Source organism: Hylaeus anthracinus, unplaced genomic scaffold (assembly GCF_026225885.1).
Source record: "Hylaeus anthracinus isolate JK02 unplaced genomic scaffold, UHH_iyHylAnth1.0_haploid 12002, whole genome shotgun sequence".
In the NCBI taxonomy this organism is placed as follows: Eukaryota; Metazoa; Arthropoda; class Insecta; order Hymenoptera; family Colletidae; genus Hylaeus; species Hylaeus anthracinus.
In genome coordinates this window covers 5,573,840-5,601,273 of record NW_026534349.1, presented here as the reverse complement: position 1 = coordinate 5,601,273, position 27,434 = coordinate 5,573,840, and the positions used below count along the sequence as shown (strand labels likewise).

At 38.4% G+C, this 27,434-nt stretch overlaps 3 protein-coding genes and 1 long non-coding RNA gene across 11 annotated transcripts; 1 reads left to right on the top strand and 3 right to left on the bottom strand.

Annotated features, from left to right (window-relative positions):
* Positions 1–1,356: 1,356 nt before the first annotated feature.
* LOC128892466 (longitudinals lacking protein, isoforms H/M/V) lies at positions 1,357–10,680 on the bottom strand. Of its 4 annotated transcripts, XM_054152909.1 has the most exons (7): positions 10,328–10,680; positions 9,212–9,565; positions 8,786–9,139; positions 8,575–8,704; positions 2,401–2,954; positions 2,024–2,302; positions 1,357–1,908 (listed from the first exon to the last, which is right to left on the bottom strand). In XM_054152909.1, exons 2-6 carry the CDS (start codon positions 9,521–9,523, stop codon positions 2,045–2,047), a joined length of 1,608 nt encoding a protein of 535 aa, XP_054008884.1. In that variant the 5' UTR covers positions 9,524–9,565; positions 10,328–10,680; the 3' UTR covers positions 1,357–1,908; positions 2,024–2,044. The 4 variants fall into 4 exon arrangements, with proteins under 4 accessions (XP_054008884.1, XP_054008881.1, XP_054008882.1 ...); XM_054152906.1 differs by having other exon boundaries at positions 1,357–2,302; positions 10,328–10,677; XM_054152907.1 differs by lacking the exon at positions 10,328–10,680 and adding an exon at positions 10,038–10,317 and having other exon boundaries at positions 1,357–2,302.
* LOC128892467 (uncharacterized) lies at positions 3,185–4,513 on the bottom strand. The gene is made up of 2 exons (XR_008461088.1): positions 3,597–4,513; positions 3,185–3,546 (listed from the first exon to the last, which is right to left on the bottom strand). It is a non-coding gene; the product is annotated as an uncharacterized LOC128892467 (long non-coding RNA).
* Positions 10,681–12,293: 1,613 nt separating the features above from the next.
* Positions 12,294–19,394, bottom strand: LOC128892416 (beta-1,3-galactosyltransferase 5-like). Of its 3 annotated transcripts, none has more exons than XM_054152828.1 (3): positions 18,800–19,394; positions 14,251–14,844; positions 12,294–13,866 (listed from the first exon to the last, which is right to left on the bottom strand). In XM_054152828.1, the coding sequence occupies exons 2-3, from the start codon at positions 14,804–14,806 to the stop codon at positions 13,352–13,354; spliced, it is 1,071 nt and encodes a 356-aa protein (XP_054008803.1). In that variant the 5' UTR covers positions 14,807–14,844; positions 18,800–19,394; the 3' UTR covers positions 12,294–13,351. The 3 variants fall into 3 exon arrangements, with proteins under 3 accessions (XP_054008803.1, XP_054008806.1, XP_054008805.1); XM_054152831.1 differs by lacking the exon at positions 18,800–19,394 and adding an exon at positions 15,938–16,084; XM_054152830.1 differs by lacking the exon at positions 18,800–19,394 and adding an exon at positions 15,395–15,663.
* Positions 17,350–25,621, top strand: LOC128892415 (NAD-dependent protein deacetylase Sirt6). 3 transcript variants are annotated; one of them, XM_054152825.1, is made up of 7 exons: positions 17,350–17,732; positions 20,850–20,977; positions 21,875–21,993; positions 22,073–22,196; positions 22,278–22,451; positions 22,902–23,025; positions 23,148–25,621. In XM_054152825.1, the coding sequence occupies exons 1-7, from the start codon at positions 17,529–17,531 to the stop codon at positions 23,676–23,678; spliced, it is 1,404 nt and encodes a 467-aa protein (XP_054008800.1). In that variant the 5' UTR covers positions 17,350–17,528; the 3' UTR covers positions 23,679–25,621. The 3 variants fall into 3 exon arrangements, with proteins under 3 accessions (XP_054008800.1, XP_054008802.1, XP_054008801.1); XM_054152827.1 differs by having other exon boundaries at positions 17,524–17,728; XM_054152826.1 differs by lacking the exon at positions 17,350–17,732 and adding an exon at positions 20,327–20,691.
* The last annotated feature ends 1,813 nt before the right edge of the window (positions 25,622–27,434 follow it).

The window sequence follows — 27,434 nt, the reverse complement described above, 5'->3', positions numbered from 1 at the left end:
GCATAGTTTGCCCATAAAATTGAAACGAACTCTCTGGGCGCGACTGGTACCCTTCGTTCAAGAAATCTTCGCAAATGGGTGCAAAATATTTTAGTCTCATTGAAAACGTCGCCGCTGATTCAAAAACGTCACTGCCAGCGTTTCGTCTGTCGTCAATAAAAAAACCACACGCTCTTTATTTTCCACGTGGAGTACAAAGTCACTTATCCCAAGCAACGGTTCCATTGGCTTCGATAAATGCATCAAGTACACAAGTTCTGGGAACGAACAATAGAAGGTAGTTGGAGATCTTACAATTACAAGAATAGTACAGCCACTCTAGATCAAAGTACACAGGGCATTCTGAAAATATTTGTATGCGTACATTTTTATCGAGTGGTTAAAAATAACGTGTAAACAAGAGTTTAATCGAATCTAAAGTGACTGAATTGGAAGGGTGAAAGGTCGAAACGCGGGTCTTTCGCGTCTACGACAACCCTTTATCTCAAAGACGATCCAACCTACAGGGTACGAGAAAAATATCCTGTCGCTATTCTCACAGACAAACCTACACAGTCTCGATCAGCGTTACTCAAAGTGGATGGCGCCAGCCATAGTGGTACGTACCTTCGCTGAACTATACTGATACTGTCAGTATAGTTTAGCGTGTACCTTCCAAAAAATTTGAAAAGCACAAATCTTCGATCCAGACGCGTTGGCTCGTCGATGAAAATCGTGATCATTTTTACATCCTGTACGGCTTCCCTCGCGAACTTGGAAGCCTCCTCAGCACGCTCGTCTCCTTAAAAAATATATATATGTACAGCTACCGAGTTATTTACACGTGTACGAATAAGTTAATTGCGTTATAGAAATATGTACGTACTAAGTAACGGTGTCTATGCAAGAATATATCTCTAGGATAGGTTCACAGTTAAGTTAATACGTTACAAATATTTTTCTTCATCCGCGAATTTACAGCGAAATATGTGCCCTGTGCGATTCTTTGCGAGCTGGGCGAGAACAATAAATTACGTCAAACCGTCGACGATTAGGTACTCGTCCGTGGTTTTAAAAAAATACAAGAAATCGGACCGATTTTCATTTTGGCGAGAGCGGGTAAACACCTAGATCAACAGCAGGATCTATTCCTTCGACGAGATTTTACTTAGTTTCAGTTCTCAACAACGAAACCAACCCCTTCTCCGCGTTAATATCTCTGCGACGCTTAAAGTTGTCAAAGGACAATCTTTTTCGCCGCTCCGCGTTTCACGGAGGCGCTCTTTACTTCAAACATCCAATATTTACTCCTTAGAAAATTCACGATATTTCACAAGATATTTGAGGCTTTTACGACCTAGGTTCTTACAGTTAGGTGATTATTGAAAGCTTCGAGTAGTATCGACTGTAGACAATTTTTCGCGTAGCCGTAACGAAGAGAGAATCGACAGACGCGATCTGCTAAACTTTTGCCAATATATAAGGTGCTGCAAAACTAATCCTTGTTCTCTCGAAGTAGAGCGTTGAATCTAAATTTTAATTAAATCTGATCTAAAAGTAACTTTGCGTTACATCTACTTTTAAAATACATATTTACCGTTTCAATTCAATTGGAGTAACTACTAACTACATTCTTAAAATTGAGTGTTTATCACTTGTTCTTCTTCATTCATTTGTCACCCGATCGCACGTTTTATTTTCTCAAATTCTCTGTACCTAGTTACGGCTGCGTTCAACGGAATAATAATTAACAATTTGTCTCTGGAGTCACCTTACTAATTCCATAGGAACTTTCGTTATCCAGTCAATCAATCTTCGAAATATCATCTCGTAAGGCAAACGATAATCCATTTTCCTCTCGTCACCAACGAAAACTTTCTATCATTTCGATCGACGATGATCGACTCGTGAGACTCCAAAGCTTCTGACCTGTTCGCAAAAATCGAGTCTGCATGCAATGCATCGTCGATGGACAATCGTCGCGGAAACCTCGACGAAAGGATCAAAGTTATCTGCGTGTTCCGCAGTTCGCGACCTAACTTACACGGTACTAAATAGAAACGCGTTAAACAGAGCCAGTTTTTGGCAAAGATTTTAGCTTCAACTCGCGACGTTGCTCGTGATACTCCTGGAAACATGGTACGATGCAGAGATTGATCTGGCATTCTGGACAGTGGTATTTCGTTTTCCTGCGGAGTATCCTGTTGTGGGCGTCTATCGTGTTCCAGCAGTGATTGCAGCCTAAGGCGGGACCTGGACGCAACACGGGACAGTGGCCTAGGCGCTGGTCTCCGGTGCTCTCCCTCGTTTCCCTGCTTGTAGTCTACAACAGATTGATCAAAAATGGAATATAAGTGAACGATGAAAAGACACATTAGTACTTTGGTGTTCTCTTAATCTTAGACAATGATCTCTGCTTACCTGAGGTGACGAGGAGCTGCGTCTGAGCTCTGCCGTTTTCACTCTGAGCTCGGAGGTAGGGACAGGAGCTTCGGTGGTAGCAGGCGCGGATTCCTCCGAGATATCCTCTTCGGTTTTGACGAGGGGCGCTGGATCGACGACGATAGACGGGCTGGTCGTCCTGCCAGGGAATTCTGGGTTTGAGTGTTGCCTGTGGATCCAATAGTTGCCACTGGTCGACTGTTGTTGACTAGACAAGAGCGGGTGAGAGTGTTGCTTTGTCAAATAGGCGGGCTGAGGAACGGTCAACAGGTTCGTAGAAGTGGTCACTGTCAACAAGCTTGGCTGGTTCGCCAGTGTTGGCTGTTGCGGGGGTGATGCGATTCGTGACTCTTCCCAACTTCTCGATGTCTGGGGTAGGTTCAGCGTGGGTGTGGCCACGTGTATAGGAGATGGAACAATGTGTGGCGAGGACATCTCGCTGTCTGGCGAAAGATGATTCGGCTCCTTTTTCACCCTGGGCTGACGCATCAGAAGTCTGCACCTTTTGGTGCCCACTATTTGCCTGCATACCGCTGAAAAGAAAAAGCAGAATTTAACGTGAGTTCTGATTTAGATTTTTACGGGTCTCCTTTGCGAAGGGGGGGGGGGAGATATCGTATTGTTAACTTACTGCGTGGTTAATGTACAGAGAGTGTTCTGTTTATATGCTGACACAGATTCGCATACACCTTACTCGACCTTGTTTCTTCAGCTCGCCTCTGCACGCACCGAATGAAACGCTACTAGTTACGCTAGCGAGGTGTATCGTTTTTAAATAAAACTTTATTTTCATTGACAAAATTGCTACATAAATAAAAATCTAAAAAGGCGGATATCATACGTGAACCAGGTCCTGCCTCGATCCGGAAATAACTTTAATTATAGCACTTCCTTCACGTTATTTTTTATTAAAGACGTTATACAGAACACTGACACAGTAAACTCGATTCTCCGCATATAAAATTCGTACCCATTAAACTAGTTTCCTCTCGTTCATCCCGACGACTGTTCATCGGGCGAGAAACGTTACGTTTAAGAGTGTATACATTACGATCAACATTTTTCAACATCCTATATTTATCTATTACTTTGTACAGATGCGAATGGAAACACTCCCAATGTACGCTTTTCATTAAAATAATTGTTCAATTATTTTATTGATAATATACATCGACTGTCTCTTAGTAAATAAAGTCCATTTAGTATTTTCGTATCGTATTGCTCGAAATCAAGAAATCCGAACTGCAAGGGGTTTAATAAAAATTTAAAAAGCTCGCGTGCCTCGAACGTGAACATAACGAATATACAAGAATTCACGAAAAGTTTTTCGTGAAATCTTACGATGCGTGGATCATCGAGAATATTTGCAATTTACATTTGAACAAATAAGACTAGGAAGACGATAACAAATTGACAATTTTCGTCAGAAATACATTAAGTACGATGAAAAGGAAAACAATCCCAACGCGTCTATTTTAAATGCAGTTTACATCGAATATGCAACACAGCTAAATAATACTTATTTGCAGAAATTAAAAATTAAGAGTCGGACGAGCATGTAATTAATGTATCAATGATATTTACATCGTTATTAAAATTCAATGCATCTAGTTGAGCGATAAACAAGATACATCACTTTCGATTAACTCTAGCGTCGATAATTATTTATAAACCTCGCGTTTCCACATTTCTTTCGCACTAATTTTGCCTGTCTACCTACGTAAACAAAATGGTGGTATAAATCTCTCGAGACTTTCTAACAGTCGCGAAAAGAAATCAGCAAAGCCATTCTCGTGAGAAACTAAAATTCGAGTTTTTTTTTTTTTAAGATTAATCGTGACTCGTACAGAAAACAAAATCTCAACAATCAAGCAACAGGTTGTATCGCAGAACCGTTTTCTCAATACATGCATTACATTTATTTTTGTTCACAAGTTAGTAATATATCCGTACATACAACAAACCATCGTGTAAATTAGGAAAACAATTACTCTCGTGTATTGCACTGTTACGAAGCACGTTGCTTCTCGATGCATAAATAGAAAAATATATTTGTACAAATTACAAATTAATAGAAAAGATCGCTTTGCTAGCTAACGGTGAAAACCGATTTTTCGCGGTTTTCTTATCTAACGAGATTCTGCACGTCTTAATTTCGCGCTATACCCTGTAACCTGTTACATCTATGTTCATGATGAAGTCGAACATGTGAATATAACTTCAGAAGGCGTTCGACGATTAAAAACAATGAAAAATGTTGATGCAAATGTCCAAAAAAGACAAACATTAATTAAATTTTTTAATCCACACAGAATTTGACTCTTCAAGTTTGTATTTTGACGTCTATAAGGACTGTGCAACGTAACTCTTGACTTCTGATCATTTATTCTGACAACTTTAAATTCCGACTTGTATTCTGCCGTTGGATCATATTTTACAATACACCCTGAGCAGCTGAAAGTTTTAAGCGATGCAGAATTATTTGATAAAATTTTGAACGACTGCGTAGCCTGTAAACGATATACTATGTAATCTACGAAAACTATCGTACGCGTTACGAAAAAGCACTCACAAACATAAGTCGTTTACTAACGTGACAACAATCAATCGTAATACATCGTAATACATGTATTGACTCTCTTGTTCTCTTATAATTAATCGTTAGTTACGTAGGATGCATTAACTGTGCAAGTAGTACTTCAAAGTACACATGATATAATTCTTCAGACTAATTATTTCGTATCGTTACTTTATTTACTATGTACACAAGTTACGCGGCGTTCGTATTAGCTTTTAGCTAAAAGTTGGTCGAGCAAAATAGTTCTCACTATTCAAACGCAAAGAGATATATTGCACCAACTTGAACTTTTACAAGTTGAAATCATCGCAAAGATCGATCAAATGTGTATAGATAGGATTGTTCTATCACACCGCCTAATTCAAACTTTAAACGATAAGTTACAACAGAAGGAACCTCTTTCAGAATTTGTTACGATACGTCGATGTGCAATTAGAACTCATTGACTTATTTATTTGACTCGTTTTGATTCCTTGTTAGCTAATTATTCGTAAATAAGTATCTAAATTGTGGATAAAGATAAAACCATCTGTCAATGTACAATTTCCACCTTTGATAAAATAAAAAAATAAAAGAGTATGAACTAATTTTCTTTCGCGTAAAAAAATTGTAAAAAATTGAATTTACCGATCGTCGTTAAGAACGTCTTGCCGACGAGTTCTAAGCATTGGTACGCGACATCTTCGGTTACGCGCGTGTACTCTATTATAAAAAAATCTCTGTAGTATGTACTGATGATTATCTCTTTAATCGAGATCTACGTTATCCCCAGCTTCATATAGGCAGAGCCTCTTGAAGGCCCTCGCGCCATTTTGAAACCTTCAATGTATCTTAAAAGAAAATGTTGAGTAACAAGTAACATTTTTTGCTACAAAGAGCAATAATACTCCGTTTCGTCGTAAATCTGTCGAATGCACCGGTATGATTTATGAAACGTTTGAATAATCTCTAATTCAAATAAAATCTCAACACCTGGTGCATTTTTTTTTTAATAGTAGACACCTGAATAACGCGCTAAAAAAATAGGCGGCGTTGCATGTTACTTAAATTTAATTGTTTAGCCATAAACAAATTAGGAACATCGGCCTGTCTTTGGTTCTACTAAGCGTACATGCCTCCTCAAGGCGGAAACTTCTAGGTAACCCTTGGCTACGAGTTACAAACAGCGAGGACGAAACGTGGCGATTATTGCTCTTCGTGTAAAAAATATTACTTAATATTGTTCGATCGCGTCATGACTATAAGAGCATACAAATTCCTTAATTATCTTTCTCGTGTAAATTTGGATCCCGATCTCGGCTGTGCCAGGGTCTGCTTATCGGTATGTACGAACTAGGCAAAAAGATATCTAAAAAACTGTGTTTCGCTGCGTTTCACACTTTACGATCCCTCCCTCCACTTTGTTCTTCTCGTTATCATAGACTATCGCCGACGAATTTTCTATCTCCGTAGAATCTAATACTTCTCAAGCTCGTCTATACAAGTAACGACGGTCGGCGCGTCGTGGCCGGTTCACATCGCGTTGTAATTAACGCCATGCAAATTGATGGGCATCGTGGTGCTGGGCAACGCGTAGTCCGTGTGCCTGCTGTCTATGTAATTACTCAGCATCGTGTGCGGGCTGTGGGTGGTCAACATGGTGTGCGTGCTGTGGGTATTGTGTGCACTGTGCGGAGTGGTGGGTGGTCCCATCGGGGTGGGACTTTGTGAGTTAACGGGCTGAGCAGACGGCGCAGGCGGCGGCGAGGAATTCACTTCTTGCTTGACCCTCGACTTCAGGCTGGGACGGTTGTTCGGATAGCCTCGCTTCTTGTATTCTAGCCAGAGCGTTCGATTGTTCACACCGAACATTCTGGCCGCTTTACAGAACCCGATGCCGCCGTAACGTACGGCGTCCAGCGCTCTGATAAAGTTTTCGTCTGCCTGAGGATTCGTCGAACGTTTCCTTTTAATCGCGGTTTGCGGACTGGCGCAAGGACTCTGGCAGTTACTGGGACACTGCGTCGACGGCGATGGTCCGCTCGATGATGCGTGCTGCAATGTTCCGTGGGAGGAGTTCGGGTAATTCGTCAGGGCGCAACTGGAACCAGTTGTGCTGGTACCAGAGTACTGATCGCTGATGGTCGAGGAAGCTGTTATTTCGGGCGTGGTAAAAGCTGATGACGCTTGGATCGACAGATTCGTTTGACACGAGGACAGAGCGAAACGTGGATATGTGTGCTCCATAATAGTCCATTGCAATCCTGTGGAACAGACCGGTTTATTTTTGGTCAGAGCACAGGAATTAGTTCGACTGGGCTATATGTTTTCATTAAATGCAACGATAATTACTAATTAAATGTGTCGGGTATGCACGAGATGTAATTTGAAATGATATTCCTTTTTCAAACGTTATATGTGACTTGGTGTGGTATAATGAGTGTTTGTGTGATCATTTAAAAACCAAAAGGCAATTTTGTATGCTTGCTTGTAGAACCGAATTATAAAGTGAGAAAAGTAATTATCTAGTTCGAATGAAAGGTAATGCTTTATGCTACTGTGTATGGGAAAGAAAGAAACAATGCTAAGCTATAAGCAGAAAAGAATGGAAAAATATTTGAAAGGTCTGTGGAAGTAAATGGTATATATATGGAAATATTAAGAATAGAATTTGTGGCATGGCACAGATACATTTTAAAGCACATTTGTCATAGATTTAAAGTATTGGAAAAGTGTATGACATTGGTAAATTAAAGGACAGAGCAAGGCACACATACACACTTGACAATGTTAAAAGGCCAATTTTACTGTCCGTTGAAGAACATTATACATTGTGTGCTATGTATCTGTGTACCATGGTGAATTTTATGAATGAAACTAGCCTCGAAAATTTGCACAAATAATTTTCATTTTTCCTCAACTTTCGCTCTATTTTCATGTCAAACGTCTGTTGATTTTCCTTGTGCAATACATTTAAACGCATCTGTGCCAGCATATAATGTGTGTGAGTTCTGTTTATCGACATGCAGTTTTGATACCCACCACGCTCAGTATAGATCGCACTTAACTACCAATTTACCAAGGTATCGGCGTGAAAGATAGACGTCATGCATGTTTAAAATCAAGTTATTGTTGTTTGTGTACAGTAGCAAATAAAGTTTCCAAATTTATTTGGATCGCATTAAATCAGTGTTCGCGGTTTAAGTAGTGTTATAGCATAAAATTTTATTACGCTTCATCGTTAACAATAATTTAAAAGAACAATATTACAATTTCCAACAGATATATGGAGACCATTTTACGATAATAAAAATGTTATCGATCATTGCTCACAATTTTGCCTGTGTCTCGATATTACATATAATTCATGCAATATAAAAAGAAAGGCGGTAACTTCAAAAATATGATAATACCAATTCCACATATATACACTGAATATGTTCGAAAATATAAAACGTTCGTTTTAAAATCATTTTGCGATACGTATCGTAAACGCTTCATCGATCTATTTATTATATTTCATTATACAAACCTGTATGAAACTATTTAAAAATAATCTCAGACTAATTGAACTCGTTATTAAAAAAAAGACTTACCTTGATGCGCAGGTGGTTGCGAAGAAACTGAACTCTGCACCACATTGCCACCTGATTGTTGACTCACGTCTTGTATCGAACCGTCGCTCTGCGCTGGTGTTGTAGCCGAACTGTTTTCCATGTTGCTCATCTAAAATGAATATGGCTGCTATAATTTTTATTTTTTATACGTTAAAACAGAAGAGGTCCGACACAACGGAGTTGTCCTTACAATTGATATTTGATCTTCGTCTATGCTCCCCTGAGATTCTGTATTGGTATTCACGGGCCTCCTAAGATTTTCGCCAGTTTCTTGCGACACTATTAATGGTTCTGGTTTTACAATATTGGTAGCAACTAAGGTGATTTCATTGATTTCTTCTGGTTTATCACCAGATCCGGATGTCGAACCTGTAGACGATTTCCTTAATCTTTTTCTACGAAACGACGGCGACAACGGGGACGGACTGGGTGAACAAGATTCACCGCGGTCCCCTCCTCCAGGTTCGCTACTACTGCTCGGCCACTTGGTCAGGGATGCGGTATGCATTTCCGCGAGTCCTTTTATCTTTAAACTCTCTGCAGTCTATACAAACGAACAGGACGCTATTAATTTTATTTCTTTGAATAAAGAAATTTTATAATTTTATACTCATACCTTTATAATTGATGGCAACTGGTCCTGTGATATGTTTACTTCGCCATAGTACATAAAGTCAACCATGATCTTCAGATCAGAGAATTTAACATCCTTTAGTATGACAATCGGATGTTGACATGGATTCACGGTGAACAGTGATTGAAAGTATGTACTGCATGCAGAGAGTACAACTTTATGCGCCTGAAGGTGCCTACCTTCGGCAGCCAATGTTACATCTACTAGAGTCTCATTGTTTAACAAATTTGAGAACACCGAAATGAAATTCGGTTGATGATTGTTCCACCGCAAGCAAAATTGCTGCATCGACATTTTAACGAGTTGCCAAGTTGCTACAGAAAACTGGAACTATACCTGCAAAACAGAGTTAAAATGTAAATGATAATGTATAAAATATGTTCAAAAGTATAGAGCATAGAAAAGAGTTCTGTACATTTGATTATACAAAGCCTGCAATTTTGTTTTAAATTTAAGAGTAATTTGGAGAGCACTTTTGCACAGAGGGACTGTTTATGAAAGAATGTAAGATGAAGGAATTTATATTTAAATTCATATTTCAATCGTATTTAACTTCTTCGTAACATAGCTTCAGTTTTGCTCCATAAAGAAGAACTCCTTTCTGTACTGTATATTTCACATTCTATAAACAAGAGCAAAGCTGAGTGTCTTGTAAAAGAGTAAGATAACAAACTTGACAATGACTCGTGACAAATACGATTGTCGACGCTATCGAACGATCGTGGCAGTGAATGTAAACATTAAACGATCGCCGGAACGTCTTTTCATTCGCAATGTAAAGAAACGTTAAACAATATCTGCAAGGCACCTTACAACTTCTGTTGTTGCTTCGATATTGTCAGAACTTGAACAAAAATCCACTCGTCGACGATTACAACTCTACTCGAATTCACAAGCTCGGACAAGCTGTCATTTTCGTGAAGCACGCGAACCGCCCGTCGTACCATCGAAATGCGTTACGAAGCCACGTAAAACAATATAAACAATCAAACGTTGCGCGACAATACGGTAACAATCGTTCCAACGCACAATAAATATAGACTCGACTGAGACCAGAACGCGAGAAGAAAAAAAAGACAAGCGAGTAGAATTGCTCACTTTGTACAGATGAGGTCCTCTTGGGGATAAAACACTGTCAATGATGATCCGTCAGTGTTGACAACACTACGCTCTCAAATCCGTCGATACAGTTTTTTTTTATTAGGAAAAACAGAGCTCGCTCGGGGCTGCCATGGATCCGACGAAATTTTCCACAATAGACTGAGCGGTGACGCTTGTGTAATTCACAAATGACGTCATAGGCGAAATATTACGAGGCTAGAATGGCGGGCGGCGAACATCCACCGAAAATCGTGGCGACGTATGTTTTGACGTATCACGGACAAATTCTCGGACAATCGACAAATACAAGATCTTATCAACGTGCGTCCTTAGAAAATCTAACTTGATCAATATAGCGGCCGGTAGTTAGTGACACCTGGCGAGGATCTGTCAACCACGGACGCTACACCATTGCGATGTATTTTTCATTGCGAACTGCACACTCAAGTTTGTTTATTTCTGTCGTTTGAGGGGAAAGATACTAGCGCTTCCTCTAGAAAATTCAAAAAATTGTTGAAATTTTGTAGAAATGTATAAATAATACGAATAACTTAATTACCTTTCCTTTTAGGAATGAAAACATCACCTAAAAGAAACTGTGAGGTAGCAAAAGAGAATTTAATTAAAAGTTTGATAAGTTGTCAGAATTGTTGTCAATGTAATATCTTTGGGCTTTAACATTAGGCTGGGCAAGGAAACTTTTAATTCGTAACGGCAGTTGCCAGCCAGCTAGAAATATATACAATTTCTATCGATCATTTCTCGTTTAGACGGTTCATATGATACAATTGTGTCAATACAGAATGAAATATATCCAATAAATGATAATGTAATCCTTCAATGGATAGTCCATTGGTCTTGCAAAGTTATCGACAGAGTATTTTTATTTGATAACGATTAAAGTCTCTACGAGATTAAGAAGGGGTAGCCAATGCTAGTGACTTTCCCCTTAGACGGCAAGAATTTAGAAATTGAGATGTACTTTCAAACTACACCTTTTCTTTTTATAAATTTACACCTTCGTTAAACGTTTGCTGCAATTTTATAAATTGCCATGATTCTCATGGTTAACGTACAATTGAAACAATCCACCATTTATTGAAATTAGTGTTTTACTTCATCACAAAGATTACATTGTATTATACTATGTGGACACGTTCGATAATACAATTGAAAATGTATTTTACGTAACGCGATGGATAACATTGCTATTAATTGATATAAATTAAATAAATAAAGTAGAAATTCGTATCATATAATAAAGAAAAAGATCGCCTTTAATAGCCACCAATAATTGTTGTACGTTAAGTACGTACAATGAGTGAATACTGATCGATTAAAAATGTAGAGATTGCATTTCAAGCGACGACGGAGCTTGTCAATCAGTAGTTTAAGAGATAAACCGTTCTGTTACACACATATATTCGCTATTGCAGAGATTCATACTCCCGTTTACAAGTTCGTATTCGTTGTATAAATTGGACTTACAAAAGACAAGAAAAACGAAACATATAAATACATAATTATACGTGTACGTACTGAGGTATTGCATGGACCATGGACAATAAATCTGACGATCGTAGAAATGAAGTGTGCGGTAAATTCATACTGGTCTCGAATGTTACTCAACATTCAAGGAACTTAGAAATTTAATATCGTAGAAAAACAAGAATTTCTGTAATTCCCCTAACTGCAAATGGACCCTTGATTTGGGGGGGTTGTACTTATCGCTATGTAACAATGTTAATTTGACTCGTCGAGATTCTCATGTAACAATATCATAAATTTTGTTATAGTGTTATACAGAATGTCTCATAAAACACGGGTAGATGGAGATTCAGCACATAGAAGAAGTTCGTGTAAACATTCATATCATTCGAGGTAACGCGATTACTTCTATCATACACTTGTGCTTATCGTTCAAGATCTCGTACGTATAATCTCGGTGATTTTTTTTAAAGTATTTTTACGATGACACATGAATCACTTGAATTTATTCTCTTAAGAACAATATACAATGACGAGGATATAAATGTTCTTATTATATTTGCGTCACATCCGAAATTATGCCCACATTTTGTAAAACACACTCTATCGATAAATCTTTTCTCTCGTGAACCTGATTACCCATTAATCTTCGCATTATTTACTTTCATCGCGTGATATTTAACCCACTGTTCTTACAAAGTATTAATTGTTATGAGTCTTGCATCCATTTTTCAATCATCCAAATCACTAAAAAAGGATTACTTAGTCGTTAATTATGTGTAAATGAATCACAAGTATAGACAAATAATATGTACAAATATTGTAGTGCGTCGACATGGCGTATTTCACATCGAACCGGACACCCTTAAAAAAGTCTTAATTTAAACGCGTTCCATTAAAACCTAAATACATTCGCCCCTCGATTTAAGCAGAAAGTACGTTCCATGCCGCATTATTTCTTACACAGTAAAAAAAAAAAAAAAACCACGTACATAAAGATGATAAAGATACTAAAATCTGTATAGTATGTTTAGCCGCAACAATCCGAAGCTTAACAAATTTACATTAATCGTAAATAAGCTTATAAGAGATAAGTGGTGAATATGATAATGATTATGAAGTTGATATACTTTCAATAGGGTTCGTGAGGTTTATGAATTTATAGGACGCGTGCTATTATGCGTACGTGACTATACACGACAAGACTGAACATATAAAAAGTGTCGCGTAAGTCGAGGGACGCGCGTATTCTCTATTTCAAAAGAAATAGACACACATATGTACACTTTCTCTCTCGCTGTGTAATAATTACAGGAGAACAGAATGCTATAAATAAATGCGCGATTCGACGTGAAAGTCCCTGTGATATAATATAATACTTAAATACTGTGCAAAAGAATTGAACACACATGTCCAAGGAATTTATGGCTAGACAAAATTGAGACTCTGCGAGAAGCAGGACAAATATTAGCCACCAGAGTTCTTCTGTTGCGGTAAAACGAAAAGTTTCGTACGCTATGACCGAAATGTGTTTCAGTTTAATAGGCTTTCGCTGCTAGGCCGTGGTTTAGTGACCAGACTCTGTAAGACTCTTATTTCGTTTCCCGTTAAATTCGGAGGTCCGAACAGAAAGTCCTTACGAGAACTCGGATTGGACACAAGGTCCTGCATGTTCTCGTTGTTTAGCACCCAGTCATGCAGAGAGGTTTGCGTTAAATTTACTTTCCTAGCTAACGTCCCTGTAATGTGGATATCGTCGATCCAGAAATATGGCTCCTTCTGAGCTTCGCGATACAAAAGGAATACGCTATCGGGAGAGTACAATATGGCCCATCCGGCACAATAAGTGGGATAATGTCTACCAGGATATTCCTGGGGTGATACTCTCCACTTGGAACGATAGGATCTTTTGACGTTACCCATTGGGAGGAGATCGCAAAGAATCAGCCGTCTGGCACCCCAAGGCGATAGATCGCGGTTCAAGAAATCCAACATGGCAGGCATATGAACAAAAACATCATCGTCTAATTTAAGTATATATTTGGCACCTGGAACAAATAGAAAAAGGAAACACGTTAGAAAATCCACGATTTTTTTATTAAATTTTCAGTGGCACCAAAAACATTGGCAATGAACTCGGCACTTGGTAATAATAAAAAAATGTTTCAAGTAAGTATACAATTCGTTTAACCTAATTTCCATGTTACAATCTCTTTTGATATCACACATCTTTCCAGCAATTATCTAACAGTCCGTTTATGGATTAGCTTCTCTAGAGAATTACTACAATATAGAGGCGTCTATAACATGGATACAAGGTCGAGTAAGTTGTACACAGTTTACGTGGGCTGTTTCTGTCTTTTCCAAGCGCCGAATCCATCATTCAAGTGTTCTAATACCGGGTGTCTTAACGAGACAAGTGACTCCCTTACTTGGACAATGATACGTAGCCCACTTCAACGCCATCACATGCTTGTAAGTCATGTTTCTATAGACATCGTGAAAGTTGCCTTGTACCAAATCTTTGTATCTCCTATTCTCCTCGTCCAGGCTGGCCTGGTGCTCCGCGGATGAGCCAACCAGAAAGTGTAACGCCACGTCCTGGGTCTGCTGGCCCCAGGTCTCCCTGATTATGGCCCTCTTCAGCGTGTTCTCCGGCGCGGAGTGTATCAGCATCAACAGAAACGGTTGCGTTCTGTTGCACGTATCGTGATTGATCGTGAACCTAAAGTCCTTGATGTCGATCAACGTGGACCTGTCATCGGGTGGAAGCTCGTTCATTAAGTACGGCTGGGAGGAGGGTGTCGCGTTTCCAGGATATATGAGCAGATATCCTGGCAACGACGGACCGACGGCGTACGGCGTTGGGGACCTGGATCCGTCGATGTGCAACCAGAATGAAAAACATCCAATCAGCGCCAGAGCAGCCACGAAAACCAGGGTGCATGGCGATGAACCAGAGGCATGGAGCCGCCGCTTATCCAGCATACTAACGAGCCCTTATCATCATACGCGTTTGAGTTTGTCTGAAACATACGAAACGGTATATCAGATAGTCATATTTTTGTAAAGGAAGGTATTATTTTATTTTATTATTTCGAGTAATAATAATTTCTAGCACATACTTAATGGTCCCATTTATAAATTTCTAGATTTCACAGCATTTCTGAGGAAATATTGAAGTATCGATAAATTTATTTTCAGTGAATCGATAGTTTATGTCTATATGTCTACTGTTTATGTGTTGTTTAGTGCCGCTAATTATCGTTAACTGACAATAAGTACATTTACATATATAACGTGGAAATAAATAATGTGTGGTTATCACAAGTGACTATATTTTACTTGGTCTATATTTTGAACGATCGATAAAAATAATATTTTAGCTTGTCATATATATTTCATTACTTTAACTTGTGTACAGGGTGCGACCCAACACGTCCAGGATCCATTTCGGTGATAGATTGGCGATACGAAAACGATGTAAACATATGTAAACATGTAAACATATGACCTATTTGACCTCGTTTCAAAGTCGCAACAATATTTGTACACCGATAACGTACAATTACTTACCTTCGCGCAGGAAACAAATCTAAAATATTTCAGACATACTGTCCAATTCCTCGATAAGATTCGCGTACACGTTGTCGAAGTACTTCTACCCGAAGCGTTGAAAAAGCAAAAGATTTAAAGCTGCCACATGTACTAGGAAATCGTTCGAGAACTCTGTCTATTCGAGTGACATATGTTGATGTACCGGCGTGCGTAAACGAAGTGTGACGTAAATCTAATGCTGATTCTTTCGATAAGCCGTGCTATTGGCGTTTCAAGGAACTGAAGCGAGATTGGCTTGTTAATCTCCCATTAAGGATACCAATAAATCACAGAATACTGTGAACGAGCAATTTATAGCTACAATCCTGTAACTCCGAACAAAGGTCAATTAGGACGTGTCTGTATAAACTTTTACGATTGTTTTATTCGGCAGGGTAAAGAGATATTTCTTCGATCGATCAAATAAACAAAAAATCTCGAATACAAAGAAGTGGGAAGAATTCGGAAGTGGGTAAAGAGTGAGGAGAATGAATGTATCGACGGCCTGAATAGCTCAATTACCGTGGTCGTAAGTTCAACAGGTCGCTCAAAAGTCAATAAGAGGTTGACCCCACTGTACAGTTTAGGTCTGTTCGATATGGAAGACGGCGTAATCCGTGGGTTAAAAGGGTAGCCGGTGACGTCATTCGCGGTCGAGGACGCGACCTTGAGCGGCAAACTAAATTCGCGCGCACTTGGCCACAGAAGTTACCAGACGAACGAAGAATCCAGATTCCAACTGCGAACTTCTGTTACCGTTGCAGCGACGTGTCATTTCACGAGTGTCGAGCGTACGCCCATCTCCGTCACGGTGAAAGTGTTACCGAGCCAGTCGTTTACCAATTTTCTAGGAATGCACCTTGAACTAACGCTATTCTTGCGTCACCTTAATGCTCACTAATAGAAACGAGAGACGCTCAACCGCTTCACCTAATTGAAGAATCGAGGAGACGAAAATAACGACCAACCGATTGAAAGTGGTTGCCAAGTGCATTGCGACCATATACGATTTAAATGTAAATGTTTGCCTTCGACGGCTTCTGTATATCTATTGACGACGCCCACATTTAAACACGTTCGCTGGCAAGCTGTATAACAGAGGAACGGAATTTAGAAACAGTGGACAGAGAGCTTTCTCTTATTCGGTTAGGTGAAATTTGCTTTCGCAATGGGTCTGTTGTTATTTAAAGAGCATATTTTGATCAGTTGCGTATATTTTGTCTAACTTAGTAATCTATGAATTTTTATATAAGAATTACGTTAACGATGTTCTTTTTTTCCTCGGCTAACTTTAGACCACACGGAGGTCACCGATGTCACGGAATTTTGCTTATACTTTCGTTATGCTGAAACTCGAGTAGGTGTTCGTTAGAATAAAAAACACGAAACGAATTTGATCGGAATGGATATCTAATTCATGTTTAAAGTTTAATTGAAAATGACGGCAACGGGAATAAATCGCAACTTTCTTAATCGACGCACCTAAAATTGAAAAAATAAATTTCGTGAAGCTATATTGATTACGTGTAAGGCTATATCATCGTGACCTTCCATCGAACGCAGTTTTACATAAGTCTCGCTTGCCAAAGTGCATACATCATCTTCATTTGTTCATTGTTGCCTACTATTGTTTCACCCGTGTCATCGAATATTATTTCGTCGATTCTGTTATTAAAGTGGAAGGAACGTATGACCACGCAGTTTCATACATTCGTTACACGCGCAGTAATAAATACAACATTTCATAAAAGTTATCATTTACAGATTAGAAGTTTTTTATTTACATTTGTAGCTGTCACACCGTTACGTCCTACGGGATCGCTTTGAACCGCTTTTCACTTGCTATCGTGTACAAGTAACGCAAGGACAGTAAGAAACGTAATTGCAACTTGTCTTCTAGGATAAGATTGTATAAAAAACATTTATATTTCTGAATTTTTAAAACACTAGTCGTCATCTAACAATATCGTTTCCATCGTGAAATTCGTTATCAAGGCGATCAGGGCAGGGGAAAGGCAATCGCTTATCGCAAAATTCTATGCGCAGTTAAATAATTTATGAGAATCTGAATATCAATAGCCGAGGCGATTAGGTCAGTTTCGATCGCTACACAATGGCAGAAAGACGATTGTGCTCGATTCTTGTGCCTTGGGTACCGGCAGGCGTTCATTCGAGACTATCGTCGATCGAAATAACGATTTTCTCACTTCTACCATTTGGGAGTCGTCGGGACCATAAACGAAACACATGTGCTGCCGGAAGAATACATTTGGGAGCCTATTTTTGGAACCCAAGGCATCCAGACACGACCATGTATGTAAGTACAGAGAACGTTATAGACTTTGAATGCTCAAGGACAAAAAAACAAAAAAAAAAAAAAATTTCATTTGTTCGTTGCGCGAAACTGAAATTTGTCGACGGAAATTGTAACGATGCAAATGTGATAATATTTTGAGCATTCATAAATGCAGGTGCTATATTGCTTACTTATGGCAAGTTGAATTACATTATATGTAGACAATGATAAAGAGCTGATAACATCAAGCTCGATAGCGTGTCACTATTTTCTAAGTATATTGTGTATAATTTTTATACAGTGTTTCTTGATCGGTTCTTTGTTTTAAGAATTCAGAGAAGTTTGAAAGTAAATTATTCTGTTAATTGAGGTAACAAATAAGAGCTAAAAAATTAAGAAGTTTAATTAAATCTTTCTGCTGCTTTCTATATTTGTTTAGTTACTATAGGAAAATATACTTTATTCAAATTGAAATACTAAATAAATGTAGAGAAATGTAGAGATAAATACTTTCAGGAATAATAATAATCAGCAGATAATCAGAATATGTTTCATTGTTCACAAGAAATGAAATGTTATAGACCAAACAGAGTACTCTACGTGTGTTCGTAACAAATTTCAAAGAAACTTGCTAAACCTTCTTACCTCGAACAACTGTACTAAATAATTAACCAGGCACTGTGTACGACCAAGGTTTGGAAGCTTCATTAATTTTACAGTTTCAATGCCACAGACTTCGATTCATCATTCAACTGATCTAAACGTTCTTTTATGATAAAAATGATCGACATAAAAGTTGAAAAACAAAAAAATGATTGGAGTAGTACATGAATAATTCATGAAGCATCTACATTATACATAACAAAAACACCTGTGTGCAAAACTTTTACGTCGTGTCATTTGTTTTCATCGCTTCTGGAATCGTTAATTTCATTGAAAGCACTGTTAAAATGCTACAATAAAGGGAAGATTAGCGAAACTCGGCGAAGAAAACAAAAATCTTGAAATGGGCGGTTCATTGACACGCGAACAGATAAGGCGAAAAAAGGAGAAAAGAAGAAAGAAAGTAATAAGAAGAGGATACTCACAATTTACGTGCGGTGAAAAAGTCCAAAAATTTCTAAGCATCCGCTGCGAAGATGATGATTTTTTGTTCTACACATTCGAGACAGTTGACGTTAAAACCCTGACGCCACCGAAGCGTACTGCGATCACAGAGGGATTTGAAGGTTATGTCAGACCAGCGTATTGTTGACGATCCGCCGCGTCTGACGGCGACATATCACGATTGCCTTCTACGAAACCGTTCTCGTGGGTAGGAGTGTGGGACGAACGTCAACAAAGGAAATCTTCCGCGACGTGTTCAGCAACTTTCTTTCTTTTTTTTCCTGACACCCCTCATCTTTTCCTTTTTATTTGTTTGTTTAATCGAGCGTCTTCACGCGAACAAGACGAGCTCGAACCATGTGTAGAAGAAATTCGATAGGAAGGCGAAGCCATTGGGGAAACCAGCGGCCACGGAATAACGATACATACAGAAAGTTTTTACAGTGCTATCTTACTCCTATCCGCAGACAAACGATGCGTACTAGTTCAAAGCGGACTATTTAATAATATCGTTATAATCATTACGAGTGTGAAATAACGATCATTAGTAAACTACTTATCTTGATCTTGTGAGAACAAATCTTACTTTACTTTTTAAGTAGGAAAATTAAACTATAATACGAAAATGCCACGTTAAAAACACATGAACCACGTATTGACGATGCGTAAGAGAACATAAATGTATAAATAATAGTGTAAAAAGTATTACCAAAGGTACGTACCAAATAACCCGCCATGGAGTGTTTGGACGAGTGTGCTTCCTTCTGCTAATGGCGATTGGTTTCAAGTGTAATTTGATCCAGCATAAATTTGATGGACAAATTCTTGTTAAAAATGTTATAGCATTTTAATAAAGTGTTAATAAAATATATGAGAAATAAATTACCTATACTCGTACTTCTAATTGAACGACCCCTGGAAACAGGCAACTCAACGTACAGGTACGCTGATACGGGTCCTAGCCTTCCTTGCAAAGGCGCGCATCAGTTATTTACTTTTATAAAACCAGGAAAAAAATCGTGCAAGCAGTGTACACATGTTTTCGATCTTCCGTTGACCATCTACAGATGTAACGAGGATTGTAGTTTATCTATAATTACATAAAACACTATCTTTTATTTTACTACAAACGCGAACTCGCAAAATAAAAATATAATTCACGTGGTGAAAGTAATGTACAATTTTTTTTTTTAAGCCTAGAGTATTCAAGAAAATGTCTCTCTTGATACATTTCAGAAACTTTGACGTACGACGAGGTCGGAATTATTGTAAACGACGATGAAAGAAGGGAAACGGACGTGTAACACTTTCGTAAACGGCGCCAAGTAGATTTAGTCGCGATTGGTGGCTGCTGGAGGCGCTAACTGGTCGAAGGCATGAATTGCACGGACGCGAGAAACTCGAGCTGTCGGCAACGCTAAAACCCACCTCTCCCAGGGGCGCAAAACGCGCACGCGCCGCAACGTTTATTATCTTCTTTCTGTTCAAGTGCCATTTCATTGCATGCAGTGCAGTCTATAAAACAGAGAATGCGTTCTCAGTGGATCGCGAGTTTCCTATCACTTATCGTCATTCGTAGCGTATAAACATAACAGCACGCGGTCATTAACTTACAAATTGTTTACGTGTCGTCCGGACGGCGCATGGAAACCCGTTAATATCGGCGTCGCGATGCTGGTTACGGTGCTGTGAGACGGGAGAAAAAAAAAAGAAACACACACACACACAGAGGATCGAGAGAACCATTGTTAAGCGTCGTTTCACGGGTTTTCGTGGTTGAAATTTTTGAACGATTTGCGTTGGCAAAATGTCATGCAGCTACGCGGACGGTCTCTCGCAGTACGAAAACAAAGGAGTGCTGGGTCTCGAAGAGGTAACGAAAAATAGAGAAGTAGTAGAAGAAGCAATTGTTCTCCCTCGATTGTTTCCCAAACGTTCGTTTGGCGGGAGTCGGGTCTACCGTCGAGCCCCTTTCGACTTTGACCCTCGAGTTTATTTTTTTTTTTCTTTTTTCTCGTTCTGTCATTTTAGAGATACGACAGCGTCGAGGCGTTGCGACTGAAATGCGGTCTTCTCGCCGATTGGATCCAAGCTGCACGGCACGTCGTCGTTCACACCGGCGCCGGCATCAGCACTGCTGCGGGCATTCCGGATTTTCGGTGATTATCATTTGTAATTTTTCTCTCGAATCCCCACCCTACTACTTCTATGTACTTTTCATCCCCTCCCCCGTGCCCCGTTGGCCCACGATTCCGATCTGTTGTGCGCTCGAAAGCGCCACCGGTCAATTCTTTTAAATTAATCAAGCGGGAACGGATTGCCGCGAAGAAACAGACCGAAATTCCATTTTGGTCAGCGCGTCCACCATTGTTGTGCGCAACAGCGGTGACGATGATGGGTCCTGAAATGATAATGAATCGATGTTGCTAGGATTCGATGATACCCCTTCGTAAATATACAGCTATGCAAATATTATAAGATCGAAAAATAACTAAAATTATGCCTGATCATTAGTCAGAATAAATTAGTCAGAAATGTTTTTTCAAAAGAAATTGCGATTGACAAATAATTTTTGAGAAGGTTTCGTTAGTCACTATTATACATATATTAATTATTAGCTATGATTACCGAGTAATCCTTAGTCATTAGTCATGTCAAGCCTTTAAGAAATATATTATGATACAAATTTGTTTTTAGAAGTATGCAAATATTGAGTATAACAATCCCTGCCCTTTGTAACTGTTGTTAACAGTGTCTACTTGTAGTGTTACTTACTACACAATTGATATCCATATATTTTTTTAAATAAAATATCTTGATTCAACATTCAGACTTACCTTTTGGAATATTGTACAAATTTTTGGGGTGTGCTCTTTTAAGTTCTCTTCAAGCTGTTAAAGAACGCACTTCTATGTTACATACCTACCTTTGCAGTCTATCATTCTCCAACCAACTTTTAACTACTTCTGATAAAGCAGAATAAAAATATGATTTTCTTTCTTCAAATAAATCCAATACAATTTTTCATTTGGAATGCATTGTATTCGATTAATTAGAGGCACAAATGGAGTATGGACTTTGGAGCAGAAGGGTTTGAAAGCTACAATGAGTATTTCTTTCGACGAAGCGATACCTACAAAGACACACATGGCATTGAAGAAATTGGTGGATGCTAGTGAGTACGATTGTAACAGTGAGAAACAGCCACATGTCAAGAAGAACAATTTTAAACTAATTTCGATAAACTCTTTTAGAAAAAGTCAAATTCATTATAAGTCAGAACATCGATGGCTTGCACCTTCGATCAGGAGTGCAGAGACAACACCTGGCTGAGTTGCATGGAAATATGTTTACAGAACAATGTGATAAATGCGGCAGGTTGGTATACCTTGAAGAAAATTGTGGAAAAGGAAAGCTATGTAATTAATTAAATTAATTAATAATTGTATTTTATTTCAGACAATTTATTCGGAATTTTGCAACTAAAAGCGTGGGCAAGAAATCGCTTGACACTGTGTGTAGATCTGAACAGATAGGTGGTCGTCCATGCCGTGGTCGCATGCACGACACAATCCTTGATTGGGAACACAACTTGCCAGACAGCGATCTCACATTGTCCGATTTGCATTCTAGGTAACTCAAAGGATACTTGTACAGTAATAAAGATGTTCGTGTACTTTTAAGAGCAATTATGTTTCCTATTATGGCACACAAAAGATGGAACTCCTGAGGCATTGTTCAAGGTTTCACGAACCGAAATTTCATACAAATTTATTTAAAAATGATCACACTCTGTAAATGTGATCTTAATGTATCTTACTAAAAAATTGGTGTTTTTTTGCGAACAGATAAAAAGAAGAGTGCCTAACGTGCGTTTCATGGTTGTTGAAGTACATGTTAGACGTTTAAAAATTTTGATGCTCGGTACCCGCGCGAGTATCCAAAAAAAAGTATTTTGGAAAAATCCCCTTGATCAAAAAATCCCATATCGATATCTCAGGTTTCAGTTGACAATTATATTTCATTTACATGATATTTCATCGACTGTTGGTTCAGAAATTGTATGAGTAAACGCATTTACAGTGTCGCGGACTTGAGCATATGCCTTGGAACGACGCTGCAAATTATACCCAGCGGAAATTTGCCTCTGTATACCAAAAAGTATGGAGGTCGACTCGTTATATGCAATCTACAACCTACAAAACATGTAAGATCACTTATCCATCCTTTAATTAATTAACGAAGCTATAACACATGTAATGCAGTGAGTGATACGTTAACACTTTGAGATTAAGATGAGCCAAAGTACAAGCAATGTTGTGATTCCAGGACAAAAAGGCGGACTTGATAATCAACGGCAACGTTGACGAGATAATAATCAGCGTGATGAAAAAGCTGGGGCTAGAGATCCCCGAGTACGAGAGCACGATGGATCCTACACGCAACTCCGACACAACGTCTAAAGAGATGGACTGGACAATACCTACCAGCAGAATAAAAGAAATGAACGTGTTATACAAGAAAGTATGCAAACCGATGAAAAGGAAACGGCAAACCTTCATGTACGAGAGAACGGATTCGCGAACGGAGACGAAACGAGAACCGAAATCGAAGAAGCAGGCGTTCATGATCAAGGAGGAAATAAAAGCCGAGGATGTAAAGGCAGAAGATGTAAAAAGGAATGACGTAAACACGGAGAACCCGTCGAACGCGGCTGACATAGTACGCAACAACGAGGTAAGTAGTAACGCGGTTAAAATCGAAGGGGACGTCAATGACCAAGTGCAACAACCGTTCGACTTCTCTACGGACAACTTGACACAACCGAATGCCAGTTTAGAAGTGAACGACAGACTGTAGCATGATGATTTTGGCGTATTGTGATCGCCAACGACCTAATTAATCCTATTACTCTCAGTCTACGTTAAATTTATTTATGAGTGCATATAGGATGGATGTTATCTGTATGTGAAAAGAATGCCTAAAAGTGCTATCGATTTGTTTATATGAAAACGACACAAAAAAAAAAATGATACAAAAAGATGAGGAGATTAAGAGAATCGTATAAGATAAGTTTATCGAATGGCAAACCGCTTTTAACGTCTGAAATCACAGAACGCTGCAATACGTGTAAATATATGTAGTAGTAATTTTGTGATCGCTTCCATGTTCTGTCCGCTTTCTTCTTACACGAAGCGTGCGTGCGTGTGCGGCCGTAGCTTTTAATAGGGTCCCCCATTTCACGGGTACACGTGGTTTCAAAGTTGCGCGCAATAAAACACGTGATACTGTTTTCACGTGTTGATACTATGGCTGGGGCTACTTGTTGAATTTTTCTGCATTTGAATAGCGGATTCGTCGAGTCCACCCCTCTTTTTCATTTCATTTTCATTTATGCTACTTTACAAATAATATTCTGTACATTTCCATTTCGATAAAGAGGAAGTAATGCATTTACATTTTTCGGCTGTAAACAGTTTATTTTTATAAGAGATATTTAAAAGATATTTCGTTGATTTTGCTATCGAAACTCAACCTCGCTTAATTTCCACCATTTTGGGGGGAGCCGTTGCGTTTGATCGTTGGAATAGTAATATTCGACAATAGTGAATGGTAATAATAGAAATTGAAAAAAAAAAAATCTGTGATGTCGTTTACATGTTCGTTTGCCCGTGTACCCGTGTATTTTAAAACACGTACAAGAAGAGTCTCGATGAATACTTCCGGGTTGTGCATATACATATGTATGCATGCACATCAGAGATGAGCAAAATTCATGTCTAGGTAACGAAGGTAAGTTTCGAATAATAGATTAAAGATAAATAATCTTTAATCGATTATTTGGTTTAATCAAAATTATAATTAAATTATGTTTCACAATTGAAAGAATAACTACGAAGCTATATACAGCTATATACAGTTGTATGCAGAAATTTTATTTGGCATCTGTTATTCGAATAATACTTTGCTCAACTCTGAGGCGCGCCATAGCTTTTCTCCAGTATCGTACATTAACGTTACGTACTTAATGATGATTTATTTAGGATCGTTTGTATCCCGTTAACAGAGATTTTGTAGCGACGACGTGTCCATTTAATTGATATATGAATATATATATATATATAGATATATATACACATTGTTCGTGTTTTCTCGACGATTTTCGTCGTTTCTCAAAGTTTTCGAACTGGTGACCAGTAAATCTGGTAACCGTTTGTAATTCGAGAAACGATTAAGGAAAATATATGACGATGTTTTAACGCGCTCGGAGTAGCGAGTAAGCATTGCTACTTCGAACGTTTAAGATTGAGAGAATCTTTTTAATAGAAAGCTCTGTACGAGCCTCGATGTTGTTTGGTCATTTAATAGTTGAGTGTCTTTCTCGTTGAACGCACACGTTTATATAACCCGTAACAAGCGAAACATTTTAACAGGCAGATTCCGTTGAAACGAAACAACGGGCGCGAGGTTTTATCCCTTGACAATATATGTCTCACCGAGCGACTTGGAAAGTGGAAGTGCAAAGATTTAAGAATAATAATAATAATAATAATATTAATAATAATGAAAAAAAAAAATTATAAGTGTAAGCGAGTCTTTCTTATATCGGCATTCGACGCTACTCTGTCGATAGAGTTTTAAAGTAGTGCGCAAATTAGTGAAATGTGTAATATTTATGTGTACATAGCGACGCACGCTTGGTTGCTCTTAATAATTTATTATCCTTATTGACATTATTTACTGGACGTTATTATTAGTGAAATATTATAGTATTTGACGGGTAATAAAATTGTGGAAATGGGCTTCTCGTGTTCTAATTATTCCCTGTCCCCTTGTTTCATCCTTCGACTTATAAATAATGGCATTTCGATGGTGAAAAGATTATAAATTATAAAAATACACACGTATACATGTTTTAGGCTATTGTACCATCCATATACTATACCATATGTGTGTAGAAGGGCTTTTTCTTTGAAAATTAAAGTTTCAGTTGTTTAAAACCGATTAATTAATAAAAACATTAATGTTTTATATTTTTTCGCTATAAAATAGCCGAAATCAGACCAACCGATCGACTCGCCATCTAGCGGCCAACACCCCGAAGCTCAATTGGGTGAGTGCGAGAGAGAACACATCAATGTGCGACAAGTATAGATATATGCGCGTGAATGCGAGAGAGAACGCACTAAATGTGCGACAAGGACAGATCTATGCGCGTAAGTGCGAAAGAGAGCACATCAATGTGCGACAAGGATAGCGACTATACAACAGCCATTTTGTCGCCACGCTGAACGTTAACATGTATTATTATTAATTTATACTACTTAATAACAATTCAGATCGTATAAAAAATGGTCCACGAATGTTGCTGCTGATCCAGACTTTATTTATGGTGTGTCAAAATGCATAAAATCTTTGCAGAAAGTTTAGAAACAATTAATTAATGCGAGGACTAGCGATGCCACGCATGTGACCACCTTGCAATAATGACTGATAATTACTTAACAACAATTGAAATTGTACTAAAAATAGTCCTTGAACGAAGATATTGATCTATAATTGACACCATGATTACAAAGGTTCACAAATGATCCAGGGAAAGTTAAGAAATTAATGATAATGTCTATTAACATTCGGCGGCGTGATGTCAATAGTCGCTATCCCTGTCGCACGCTATTGCGTTCTCTCTCGCACTCACGCGCATAGATCTATCCTTGTCACACATTAGTGCGCTCTCTCTCTCTCTCTCTCGCACTCACGCGTATAGATCTATCGTTGTCGCACGCTATTGCGTTCTCTGTCGCACTCACGCGCATACATCTATCTTTGTCGCACATTAGTGCGTTCTCTGTCGAACTCACGGAATCGAGCTTCGGTGTGTTGACCGCTAGACGGCGATATCATCGAAAACCAGAAAATGACCGCATGCATTTAAATACAAATCGGACTTTGAATTAATTTAAACTAAAATTATATAAACAATTGCTTCTGAATCATTTTCCCACCTTTGGATAGTATTATTAATGACCTCAACGTATTTTTTAAACGTGAATTTAAATATATTTAATTGAAAATTCGCGTAAAACAAATAAATACGTCTATTATACTTATGAAAATATAATTTTGTTTAAATACTTACCGTCTCCAATTGAAATAACATTTTATAGTTACGTCTATCGTATCGTATATTACGTCTATATCTATGTTTCGAAAGGGGGAGTGCAAAAATGAATCGTCGGATTATCATTTTGATATCGTATATTCTTATTCATAGGCAAAGTTTAAACAAGGATACAACATAATCATGTACACGTGCGCTACAATAATTACTCCATAGCTTAAATTCTCTTAATTCGAATCAAGAAAAACGTCACTCTAAAGTTTCAAACGTATTCGTCACTTTAATAAATAGATCTTTATCGTTTACATACTTCGTACATTTTGTTTTTATGTAGATTTCACCGACACGTCGCGACGCATGAACATTAATTAATTTGCCGAATCAACGTTTCTTGTTTATTTTTCGTGCATCGACGTATTCGTAAATCGTCGAAAGCCTTCGAGAAACTTAGCTGACCAGTCATTGTACCTTTACCTATTACCAACACAACGCTA